The 12,424-nt window shown below is 37.6% G+C and overlaps 1 protein-coding gene across 7 annotated transcripts in view; it reads left to right on the plus strand.

Moving 5' to 3' along the window:
• MARK1 (microtubule affinity regulating kinase 1) overlaps positions 1-12,424 on the plus strand; it is a 126,231-nt gene that overhangs the window by 75,239 nt on the left and 38,568 nt on the right. For 5 of the 7 annotated variants that reach the window (XM_021064328.1, XM_021064330.1, XM_021064329.1 and 2 more), the window contains exons 5-7: positions 1,639-1,704; positions 5,783-5,853; positions 10,560-10,616. In XM_021064328.1, coding sequence (XP_020919987.1) covers positions 1,639-1,704; positions 5,783-5,853; positions 10,560-10,616 — 194 coding nt within the window. The remainder of the gene's footprint in view (positions 1-1,638; positions 1,705-5,782; positions 5,854-10,559; positions 10,617-12,424) is intronic. The other 2 variants (XM_021064335.1, XM_021064334.1) reach the window with 1 other exon arrangement.

The raw sequence follows: 12,424 nt of genomic DNA on the forward strand, positions 1-12,424 counted from the left end.
AACTAAAGGCTGCAAGTTGCCGTTTTCTACTGCCTTGCGATCTTTTGCAAGATCCACTAAAATAATATATATGCCTTGGAGTTAATGCATGCAAATGTTTTTTGTATCCCCTTAATAAGTCTCTCTAAATAGAGATTGCATGCCGTTGAGGTACTTATAAAAAATAATTCCAGATAACTTAGCATTTAAGTTTGATCATAGTTTAAAAGCAAAATAACTAGTTTGAATTTTAAAGAAAATAAAGAGTTGTTTTCCATTTTAGTGAATTTATTTTCTTAAGTTCTGTTTTTCCCCTATATTTACAAATAAGTTGATTTGTAGATTCAGCTTTAATTATTGATTATATATATGAAGTCATTGGATTTTAAGAAGTAAAAAGCAATTATTTTAATCTGTTCATTTTTGAAACGTGTTTTCTTACACATTAAAAAATCTTATGTTTGGAGTTCCCGTCGTGGTGCAGTGGTTAACGAATCCGACTAGGAACCGTGAGGTTGCAGGTTCCGTCCCTGCCCTTGCTCAGTGGGTTAAGGATCCGGCGTTGCTGTGAGCTGTGGTGTAGGTCGCAGACGCGGCTCGGATCCAGCATTGCTGTGGCTGTGGTGTAGGCCGGTGGCTACAGCTCCGATTGGACCCCTAGCCTGGGAACCTCCATATGCCGCGGGAGCAGCCCAAGTAATAGCAAAAAGACAAAAAAAAAAAAAAAAATCTTATGTTTATTAGAAATGCTAATGCAGTGGTATATAATTTCAACTACTTAAGTCTGATAATTTTGTAGCTTTTTAACCTGAAACTTATCACATAATTAATAATTTTTTTTTTTTTTTTGCTTCTGTACCAAAGACGATTTAACATTTTTTGGTAGGCTCTTTATAATAATAGTGCCTTTTTAAGCTTTAATTAAAATTTTGGCCATCCCATGCGTATAGAGTTCCCAGGCCAGGGATCCCATCTGAGCCGCACTTGCGGCTTATACCACCCCTGCGGCAATGAAAGATCTTTAACCCACTCTACTGGGCAGGGGATCGAACCTGCGTCCTGGGCTGCACGGATGCCGCTGATCCCGTTGTACCATAGCAGGAACTCCAAGGTTTTTCTCTTAATTACTTGATTCTATAGACAAATGAGTTATTTTTCTAAACCCCAGAAACTTAACTCTCTTTTGACCTAGCAGTTCATTCCAAATCACTTTATGATAGTTTTCTTCCATAGTAGTAATAACCCTTGAGAGAAATTCTCAATTTTATTTTTTGTTTGTTTTTTTTCAGGGCTGCACCTGCGGCATATGGAAGTTCCCAGGCTAGGGGTCCAGTCAGAGCTATAGCTGCTGGCCTACACCCCAGCCACAGCAACATGGAATATGAGCCATGTCTGCAACCTACACCACAGCTCACAATAGCTCGGATCCTTAACCCATTGAGCGAGGCCAGGGATCAAACCCACATCCTCATGTATACCAGTCGGGTTTGTAACCCCTGAGCCACAATGGGAACTCCAAATTCTAAATTTGAAATTGTAATTGATAATTTTTAGTAACTACTCAAATTTTCCTTTGGTTTAGCGTTACCTTAAATTTTCGTAAAGCATATGTACTGTGTGCTAACAATTACGAGTTATGTCTCTAATTTCTTTTTTCAGTAAAATTGTTTGAAGTTATCGAAACAGAGAAGACCCTCTATTTAGTCATGGAGTACGCGAGTGGGGGTAAGGCTGAGGGGATGTAAGGTTATCTTTACTGAGACCTACAGAGTTTAACACCTAAAGGTTCATCATAACATTCGTGTCTTTATTCATGCTAATGAATCTACAGTTTTGTTTAAATGCCTCAAAGTGGTATCTTAAAGAAAATTGAGTGTTTGGTTTCAAGACCTCTTAATCTTACATGTAAAAATTGGATTTGGGCTTATTTAAAAATTACTTAGGGGCATTTTTCAGAACTCTAAATTTGCATTGTTATCTATGAATCTTTTAATTCTCTCAGCTAAATATTTTATCATAATATTATTAGAACCTCTGGCTATAAGCAGGCAAGCTCAAATTCAGGATGTAATAAAGTTTATGATAAAAGCATGTTCTAGGTCAGGTGTTTCTCTCAGTAATTGTTCATATATGACAGATTCTCAATATACATACATTTTTAAGATACTCCATAGAATGTTTTGATTTAGCCAAGTATTGATCTGTATATAAGTTAGAAGACTGAGTTGACAGGGAAATGATATAATATATTTCTAGTAGACTATAATGTGCATTTTGACTGTATAGTGTCAAAAATAGAAATGATTTTTAAACACTGATATACAATAGAAAGTCATTTTATCTCCTGTACTTTCTCTCAAATGAGAGATACATTGGCTTGGAATCACTGTTGGTTTAGGGATAAGCCTGAACTTTCTCAGCAACAGATTTAAAATTTATGGAGTTCAATCATTTAATAAATAAAATGAGGCCTTGAAGGTTTATAAATTAATTAATTAATTAATTAATAAAAAGCCCGTGAAGATTTTAAGGGCTTCGAGAATTTAGGCAGTTGAATAAGAGGGAGGGCAGCAGAAATTATTTAAACCGCTTTGGCTAATTAACTTTTTGCTAATCAATAGCAAAACTTAGTGTTGAATTTAGTTTTGATTCCTTTTAGCTAATAAAGTATATAGAGTTTTATGGTGATTCAGATTTTTCGTAACTAGAATAAAGATGATTTTAGTCTATACCATCTAGGTTATGTATTTTTACACTCCTTAGAGTTCAAAAAAAAATTACGAATTTTAAACATCTTCATTGCTTTTTCAGTTTTTTATGCAGATCGAAAGGTTTAATAGATTTCGGTTTTCGCAAAGCTTTTTTTGCATCCTGAAAATATTTTTTCAGTGTGTTTTTTACTTAACCTGAAAACTTATGTCATTCATGTTTAGGACCTTAAAAAATAATAATACAGCCGTGCAAATTGGCAAAAAAAAAAAAAATCAGTCTATAATAAAATGAATGAACCTACAAATTCACATAATGAACTCTTTCTCTGTTTTTCTATCTTTTAGTTGGAGATATATATATATATAAATAAAACAGTGCATCAGTGTAGGAACCCTGAGTGTTTGGTTCAGTTAGACTTTTTTCCTTTTAGTGACCTAGAGTCCAGAAAATGGGGCTGGACCTGCTTTGATATGAGGAATCACAGACTGCTGAAAGTCTGTGGTCACTGCTCTATTTTTATGAAGGTCCACCACAGGGCTGTGTAAATATTAATGTGTTTACTGCTTTGCAGTGAATGGTGAGTACAGTCAACTCTCTATTGGTGCTGATGAAGGGGAGACAGCTCACGGGGTCATCACCGCTCTCCTTCAGGAGCCTTGGGGTGCAGTGCAGTGTAGGCAGATATGTGCTGGAACTCAGCTCAGACCAGCTCCTTCAGTAGCCTTGGGAGGGGCAGTGGGGTGCAGTGCAGTGTAGACACATGTGTGCTAGAACTCAGCCCAAACCAGCTCGTCCCTTTATATTATGAGTTCTAATTCCTCATGATAGGATTTCTTTGGGTCTTGGCAGTCAGTGATCTTATAACAAAACCGTCATGGGTCTGTAGCAATAAATCTAGAATTACCTTCTTGCCTTTTTCATCTCGAAATGGCAAGGTGACTCTGGAAAATAAAATACTTCATATTTTTCCTCTGAAATTTCCAGGTATTTTAGGACTGACACGCACATACACACTAGAAACTCAGCGTTTACAAGGGTTGCATCAGACAGCTGTCTCTTTGCTCAAGCACATCTGTTGATTGTGGTTCAGTAATGTGGCAGATCTTCAGTGATCAGAAGGGCAGGGGACTCCTTTGTGATTTTGAACCATATTTCATTCAAAGGAGCCTGTTAAAAGTAGGTGTCAGGGTGTTCCCATAGTGGCTCAGTGGTTAATGAATCCGACTAGGAACCATGAGGTTGCGGGTTCGATCCCTGACCTTGCTCAGTGGGTTAAGGATCTGGTGTGGCCGTGAGCTGTGGTGTAGGTCGCAGACGCGGCTCAGATCCCGCGTAGCTGTGGCTGTAGCGTAGGCAGGCGGCTACAGCTCCAATTCGACCCCTAACCTGGGAACCTCCATATGCCATGGGAGCGGCCCAAGAAATGGCAAAAGACCAAAAAAAAAAAGTAGGTGTCAGGGCTACTCTGGAATAGTGTGTTTATTCCTTCTTTTGTTCATGCAGACAGTATTTTTAAATGCCTACTGTGAGCTCGGTGGTATTCTGGGTGCTGGAAACACATGGGGTGTGAGCAAAGGCAAAAGCCCTGCCCTCAAAAAGATGACATTCTAATTGGGAAGCAGATCATATAAATAATACCTAATCAGTAAAGGACCGAGTCACATACCCATCTGGGCTATGAGCGTCCAGGCAGAACACGAAAATAGTGCAAATTTTTTACCTCGTGCCCTGTATCTTCCCAGCTAACCTCACACTGCGATGGGTCAGCCAGAGCATCTGTTCATTTCTCTGTTTTCATTGTCCCATTTAATCATTTAAGTATGCTGATATAATAGACTGTCTAACATTGTAGATGTATTAGTTTCATCTGACATACATCATTACATATTTGATTTTTAATATACTACTTATGTCTCAGGATTGCTATTGCATATATGTCTATGTAATATACCTGTATACCTAGATGCAAATACGTAATTTATTGAGTGCTTACTATATGCCAGTCACTGTGCTAAGAAGCACATGCATTATTTCATTTACTCCTCACTTCAGCCATGTGAGATGGGCAATAGAGAGAAACTGGGTCTGATTGAAATTAAGAAATCTTCCTAATTCTCCCAGCGGCTACTTAGGACTAAACCAAGATTCATATCAAAATGGGTCAGATTCTAAACCCTGAGTTTTCATCATTTTGCTGTACTTTACAAGACCTCTTTAAGCCACTTTGTGAATTTTTAATACACCTGTGTGTCTATATGGTCTGAATTATCAGGATACAAAACTTTTACAAACCCTTACACTGAGATATTTTATTTTTGATAATGTAACTAAACAGTAGTGGGTTTTTTAAATTATTATGGACTAAAGGGATAAAAACTTCCAGACATGTAAGTAAAGGATCTATTGGGAAATTTGTAGTTTCTAGTTATCTTTAAATTATTTTAACAAATATATATTGTCAGTCCACTTTGTGCCCTGTCACGGGAGCGAGGGTACAGATGGAGTGGGGTAATAGGAGATGATTCGTTCTTTTGATAAGCAGTGAAGTACCACCGCAGATAAGATGAACATCGTGAGAATGAGCATAAACAGTATAGAAAGGAAAAAAGGAGGCAGTCGCTGTGGATGGAGAGAGAACTTAACCAAGACTGCATGACCAGTAGACCATGAGACTGAGAGAGCGTGAGCCGACATAATATGACTTGTTATTTTATTTGAAATGTAAGCCCCAAATACAAGGCCAAATAGAATTTTTGACTGCCCATGCAATGGCTTCCCTTTATTAGAATGGATAATAAAGAGTTGACTGTATTTTTATATAATACTTAAAAACAGAAAGAAAGGTTTCTTGTGTTTTTATGACTTTTTATTAAAGAGTTTTGCTGCCTCATAAGCTGCTACCAGATATTCAATTTTATATGTATTTTTGCCTTTTTTTCCTCTTCATGTAATAGTTTGTGATTTACATAGAACTGGCAGAAAATTGTGGGCCAGTAGCTTCTTTAAAAACGAGGCACAACCTTGACGTTGCGTGTGTTGTTCGCTGAAAGTCTGTGTGTATCTTACTGCCTGCTCTGCCTTTCTGATTCAGGTGAAGTGTTTGATTACTTAGTTGCCCATGGAAGAATGAAGGAGAAAGAGGCCCGGGCAAAGTTTAGGCAGGTATGGAAAGCAGTTTTCAACTTGGCTTTGCTGCTGTTTTTTCAGAGATGGACAATGGACAGTTTCACAAACCAGAATTCAGAGGACGCTGTACTTTAAAAAGGAAAATGCCTGCTCTCTTATACTTCTTTTTAAGGATGGAAACCTGAACAAGAAATCTGTCTTCCTGAAGTTAAATTTGAAATAGTTGCATCATAAATAGTAAAATAGAGGAGACTCTTATTAATAACTCTTTGATCATCTTGGAAATATAAACTAGACTGAGATAGAAAATACTTTATTCAGTAATTATTATCAAGTGTTATTATTAGCTTTATGTATATAATATAAATGGGTACTGTTTTAAAAGGTTTTTGTATTCTCTTTAATAAAGACGTCTTGGTGTTAGAACTCATATTGGTGACGATTTAAAGACTTAAAGACTTTGATCAATTTTATTTAGTCAAGTGGGCAAGAACCTTGCCAGTGTGGTAGAAGAACATGGTAAGATGTTTATATTTCCAGGTCAATTCACATATGATTTGTTACAGAAATGATAAAATGAGAAAAAGTAATTTAAGTTTATCCAGGAGTTTGTTTTTAAATTTTAGGAATAAAATAATTAAAATTAGCCTACTTTATAAATTACCGTAGAAATGACAAATGAATGAATTGTAAGTTGTTCATAAGGAGTTGACCACGGTGACGCAACAGGATCCACACAGCGTCTTTGCAGCCCCAGGACACAGGTTCGATCCTCGGCCTGGCGCAGGGGTTCAGGGTCCAGGATTGCTATAGCTGCGTTGTAGCTTGCAACTGTGGCTCGGATCCAATCCCTGGCCCCGGAACTCCACTGTGCCACCTGGCGGCCAAAAACGAAAAAAAAAAATCAATCATAAAGTTTACTGAAGCAAAGTTTCAACAGACAACTATATCCCAAACTTTACCTGGGTGAATTTAACATACTTCAGTTAAAAATAGTTCAGTATTTCTCTTCTGTAAGCCCAGTTCTACAGTTAAAGGGATCCTGTAATTAGTAAGGTTGGGAACACTGTATGCTGACATGCCATCTTCCTCTAGGAGATGTGATGTGTGTGTGAACATATAACCAGTTGGAGAAGTCCTGGCGGAGAGGGCATGAGAAACCTGCTCACCTTTTTTTTTTTTTTTTTTTTTGACCTAGTATTCTCCACATCGATCACGGAGAGAGTTTATTTTGTGAAACCTCTATTATTAATACCTCACAGAATCACTACTTTTTGAAACGCAATATGTGAAATGCTTTAGGCTGAAGATATACATGACCCTTACATTTAGGAGAGATTCCTAGAAGCGTTTGATTTCAAACAGCAGAATCTAAAGACACTTGGTAATGAGGAAGTAACATTGAGAAACTGCCACCTGCTATTAAATTATTTTGTACCCTGGGATGGGATTCCAAGCTTCACTTAAGAACCACCATCATCCCTTTAAATGTTGTTCTTTCCACCTCAGTTGCACTAGTTTTAGTTAGTAGCTGACCAGGAAGAAAATTCCAATTGATATTAAATATTTCTATTGCCAGAGTTCCCTTCGTGGCTCAGCAGTTAACGAACCTGACTAGATCCACAAGGATGTGGGTTTGATCCCTGGCCTCGCTCAGTGGGTTGAGCATCCGGTGTTGCTGTGAGCTGTGGTGTAGGTCACAGACACGGCTTGGATCTGGCATTGCTGTGGCTGTGGTGTAGGCCAGCAGCTGCAGCTCCAGTTCAACCCCTAGCCTGGGAACCTCCATACGCCGCAGATGCGGCCCTAAAAAGCAAATAAATAAATAAAACTAATACTTGTATATTTACTGTTATTTTTATTTTCTCTGTATTTCATAAAGTTATTTTTAAGTTTAGCAATGAAGAGGCATGTACTGTATTAGTAAGGCTGCACACACACATATATGTATGTGTGTATGTGTGTGTGTATGTGTGTGTGTGTGCGTGTATATATGTGTGTACACACATATGTATGTGTGTGTGCATATGTGTGTATATGTGTATGTATATATGTGCATATGTACGTATATATCCTTTTTTTTGGCCATGCTTGCAGCATGTGGAAGTTCCCAGGCCAGGGATGGAACCCACGCCATAGCAGTGATTCAAGCCACTGACGTGACAGTGCTGCATCCTTAACCCACCGCACCACAAGGGAACGCCTCTATATCCTTGATCCTACTGTTAATATAGCAAAGACACTAGGGCAGTTTAGGACAAGTTTAGCAGCCTTTGCCCATAGAGTGCCTCTGCATTCCTTAAGACGTGAGGGCCTACAAGAAAATCATAATACTGATTCAACCCTTCCAATATCAAGGGTGCTACTTAAAGCCAGGGAATTCCTGACCCACGTACAAATAATTGCAAAGCAACCGCCACAGTTACACCTCATGGCAAAATATTGACACATCTGGTCTCAGCGTCAGTATAGAGCTGATTGTAAGTCATGTTTTCAAGGTCCGTAACAGAAAGATTGCAGGGATATTCTTACTTCCTCTTTGTGGAAGTAGAGAAAGTTTTGAGATGGAAGAGTCTGGCCGTAGAGTAATGCAGGAAAACTTGAGCTTGTGGATCGAGGCTCTTACAGTGAGCGAGTCAAAAGCCAGAACTTCTGTTTCAGGGAAGAAATTGTATGTACCCTACTAGTTGAGTGTGCTGATGTTATAAATTATCTTGCCCTTCCTAAGGCTTTAAGACCAAGGAGATTTTTATTCCAGAAGTGCCCATAGAACTGCTCTCACAGACGTCATTCCTGTGTAATGTGAAATGCATGTTTGGTAACCAAATCATTATCTTGACTGTCAAGAGAAGGTGACTTGAAAAAGATAATATCATTATCAGCAAATTTCTGTTCTCTCTGATACAAAAAGAGCCTTATGAAGTAGGTTCAGTAAGATCTATTGATATCTACATGTAAATGTAGATATCTCTAATAAGTGCATTTTAGTGAAAACTTGCATATTAGAATTTTGAAGCATATTGCTTAAGAGAATACCACCTGTTTTCATTGTAGGATTCTGCTGTATTTTGGGGACTCACGTTTCAAATTGATTATACTCAGTCACAGTTAGCTGTGCTCAAAAACACTTTATGTTCCTGTGATACTTGCTTAGTTTGGAATTCAGATACTTTACCAACTTGTCTATCAAGGTTTAACTCCTACAATTACCCTTTTCCCACCTGCTTTTCAAAAACCTCCTCTTCCCTCAACAGCAATGCATTTTGCCACCTCACCCCTACCCAGATCACCACATTTTAAGGTAGCACTACCCTTCCTGGACGGCTTAGAGCAAACATCACCCACTAAGCAAAATTACTCCTTATTTTTTAGGATGCCCTCACCTCTTTGTACCTCTGCTTCTATGATTCTGCCTTGCAGTGTATATAGTTACTCACTTACCTATTTCCCCTCCAATCAATGTAGGGTGGGATTCATGGAGTGTTCATTGTTGTGTCGCACTAGCAACCAGCACACTTTCTTGCACATAGCAGGTACTCAATAAACTGTTGAAGCAAAATGAATTTAATTGAATTACTCCTTACTCACTGTGTGTTGATTTTGTTTTGAATTCATGTCCTCTCTGTCTTTGAACCATTTTAATATACATTAGAACGATTTAGTAATACAGCGATCAGTTTCACTTGTGTTCCTTTGAAGTTCTGTTTTGTCTAACCAGTATCGTTTTAACATGGTCATACGTCCCATCACCTTTCCACTTTTAAAAATCTCATTTCCATCCCCATTTGTAAATGCCTAATCAATATTCAACACGCACACCGCGTTCACATTTAACTGGATCCACGGGATTGAATGTTCTGCTGTGCATTAAAATGTCCATCCTGAATATCAGCTCTGTGCTCAAAAGAGCTCTTGCTTAATTGCTGTCAGATTTGTTCCTTTTCTCTATTTTATGTAATACAGTGAATTATTATAGGATTGCTGATAACTGATTTCTCACTTGTATCTTTGGCCCTTAAGCCATTGGGTTCGTTCCCATCTGGCACTCGTTGCCCGAGAGCCGTATGTATGGTTAAAAGTTGGGACCACCCACAAAGTCTAGTTATGAGGGTGAACTGTATTGCCCAGCCGAGGGAGTGACAGGTTTAAGATTAAATTGCCTTTTTATGTCTTTTGATAATTAGGTTTCCATTTAAAGCGCAAAACGTTCCCCTTTTCTTTATACTATATGAACAGACAAAAATAGGGTGTTGCTAAATATCCTGTTGATAAATTCTTACTCAGTTGGCCTCCGGGAAGAAACACGCCTCGAACACTTTTAGTCTAACTCCCAAAATAGAGTTTTGCATTTTGAACCTCAGCTGTCTTAGAATGCAGAGTCATGTGTGCCAGAATTCTTATGCCAACAGTAGAATAAACCATTTGACCCAAACCACAAATGGTATACATTCAATCATGAAAAACAGAAATAGAACAGCCATAAAAAAAAAATCTTCCTGGACTCTGACAAAGATCGTGTATTTTAGCAAAAAACCACTGCTTTTCCATATTGTCCACATTGAAAAGTGCAGATTTCATCACTTTAATATGTATGGGTTTCTGAACTAAAGGAACAGTAATATTGCTAAATGTAACTTTGAAATACAAGTTAGTAACGTCTCTAAATTGGAATGATAATTGGGAAAAAATTTATTTTTTACCATAAAATAATTTTGAACCTTTCATCCAAATATTTATTACAGATTGTGTCTGCTGTACAGTATTGTCATCAGAAGTGCATTGTTCACCGTGATCTTAAGGTAAAGTCATTAATTTTGTAATGAAAATTTTGTAATTTATCAGTAGATATTTGATACTATCAGAGCTGTCTTTTTGATTGCCTAGTTGTACTGTACAAGGAAATTAGTTTCTAATTTAATTCTTATAGCAACTTTTTTTAAAGGCAGTTTTTTTTCTTTTTTTATTGAAGTATAGTTGGTTTACAATATTATGTTTGTGTCAGGTGTATAGTGAAGTGATATATATATATATATATCAGCTATATATATAATTATTTATTTCGGATGATTTTCCATTACAGGTTATTACAAGATATTAAATATAGTTCCCTGTGCTATACAGTAAATCCTTGTTGCTTATCTATTTTGTGTATAGTAGTTTGTATCTGTTAATCCCATATATATTCCTAATTTATCCCTCCCCCGTTCTTTGCCTACAGTAACCATAAGTTTGTTTTCTAAGTCTTTGAGTCTGTTTCTGTTTTGTGTGTAGATTCATTTGTATTCTTTTTGGGATTCCAAATATAAATAATAGCATGTAACATTCATCATTCACCATCTCACTTACGTCACTTAGTATGATAATCTCTAGGTCCATCCATGTTGCTGCACATGGCAATATTACATTCTTTTTCATGGCTGAGTAGTCTTCGTGTGTGTGTGTGTGTGTGTGTGTGTGTGTGTGTGTGTGTGTGTGTGTGTGTGTGTGTATACACATCTTCTTAAGCCAGTCATCTGTTGGTGGACACTTGGGTTGTTTCTCTGTCTTGGGTGTTATAAAAATAGTGCTGTTGTGAACATTGGGGCGCATGTATCTTTTCGAATTAAGCGTTTTCACCTTTTCTGAATATATGCTCGTGAGTGGAATTGTTCAGTCAGATGTTAGTTCTGTTTTTAGTTTTCTGCGCAAGGGCCATACTGTTTTCCATGGTGGCTGCAACTCACAGTCCCATCAGCACTGAAGAAGGGTTCCCTTTTCTCCACACTCTCTCCGGCATTTGTTATTTGTGGCCTTTTTCATGACAACTTTTCTGACTGGTGTGAGGTGATACCTCATTGTGGTTTTGATGTGTATTTCTCTAATAATTAGCAGTGTTGAACATCTTTTTATGTGCCTGTTGGCTTTCTCTCTGTCTTCTTTGAAGAGTTATCTTTTCAGGTCTTCTGCCCATTTTTTTTTTTGATTGGATTGTTTGTTTGATATTGAGTTATATGAGCTATTTCCATATTTTAAATTAACCTCTTTTTTTGTCACATCGTTTGCAAATATTTTCTCCCATTCTTTTGGTTGGGTTTTTTTTTTTTTCCCCCTGTGTTGTTGATAGTTTCCTTTGCTATGCAAAAGCTTCAAAGTTTGATTAGGTCCCATTTGTTTATTTTTGCTTTTTTTCTTTTGCTTCGGAGAATAAACTTAACCAAAGAAGTGAAGGACTTATACACTGAAAACTATAAAACATTGATCAAGCTAATTGAAGATGATTCAAAGAAATGGAAAGATATTGTATGCTTTTGGATTGAAAGAATTGATAATGTTAAAATGGCCATACTACTCAAAGCAATCTACAGAGTTAATGCAATCCCTATCAAAATACCCGTGACATTTTTCACAGAACTAAAACACATTTTAAAATGTATATGAAGGAGTTCCCATCGTGGCTCAGCAGAAGCAAACCTGACTAGGAACCATGACATTTCGGGTCGGATCCCTGGCCTCACTCAGTGGGTTAAGGATCTGGTGTTGCCGTGAGCTGTGGTGTAGGTTGCAGATGCGGTTCGGATCCCGCGTTGCTGTGGCTGTGGTGTAGTCTGGCAGAGGTAGTTTCGATTCG

The sequence above is a fragment of the Sus scrofa genome, chromosome 10 (assembly GCF_000003025.6).
Source record: "Sus scrofa isolate TJ Tabasco breed Duroc chromosome 10, Sscrofa11.1, whole genome shotgun sequence".
Classification (NCBI taxonomy): Eukaryota; Metazoa; Chordata; class Mammalia; order Artiodactyla; family Suidae; genus Sus; species Sus scrofa.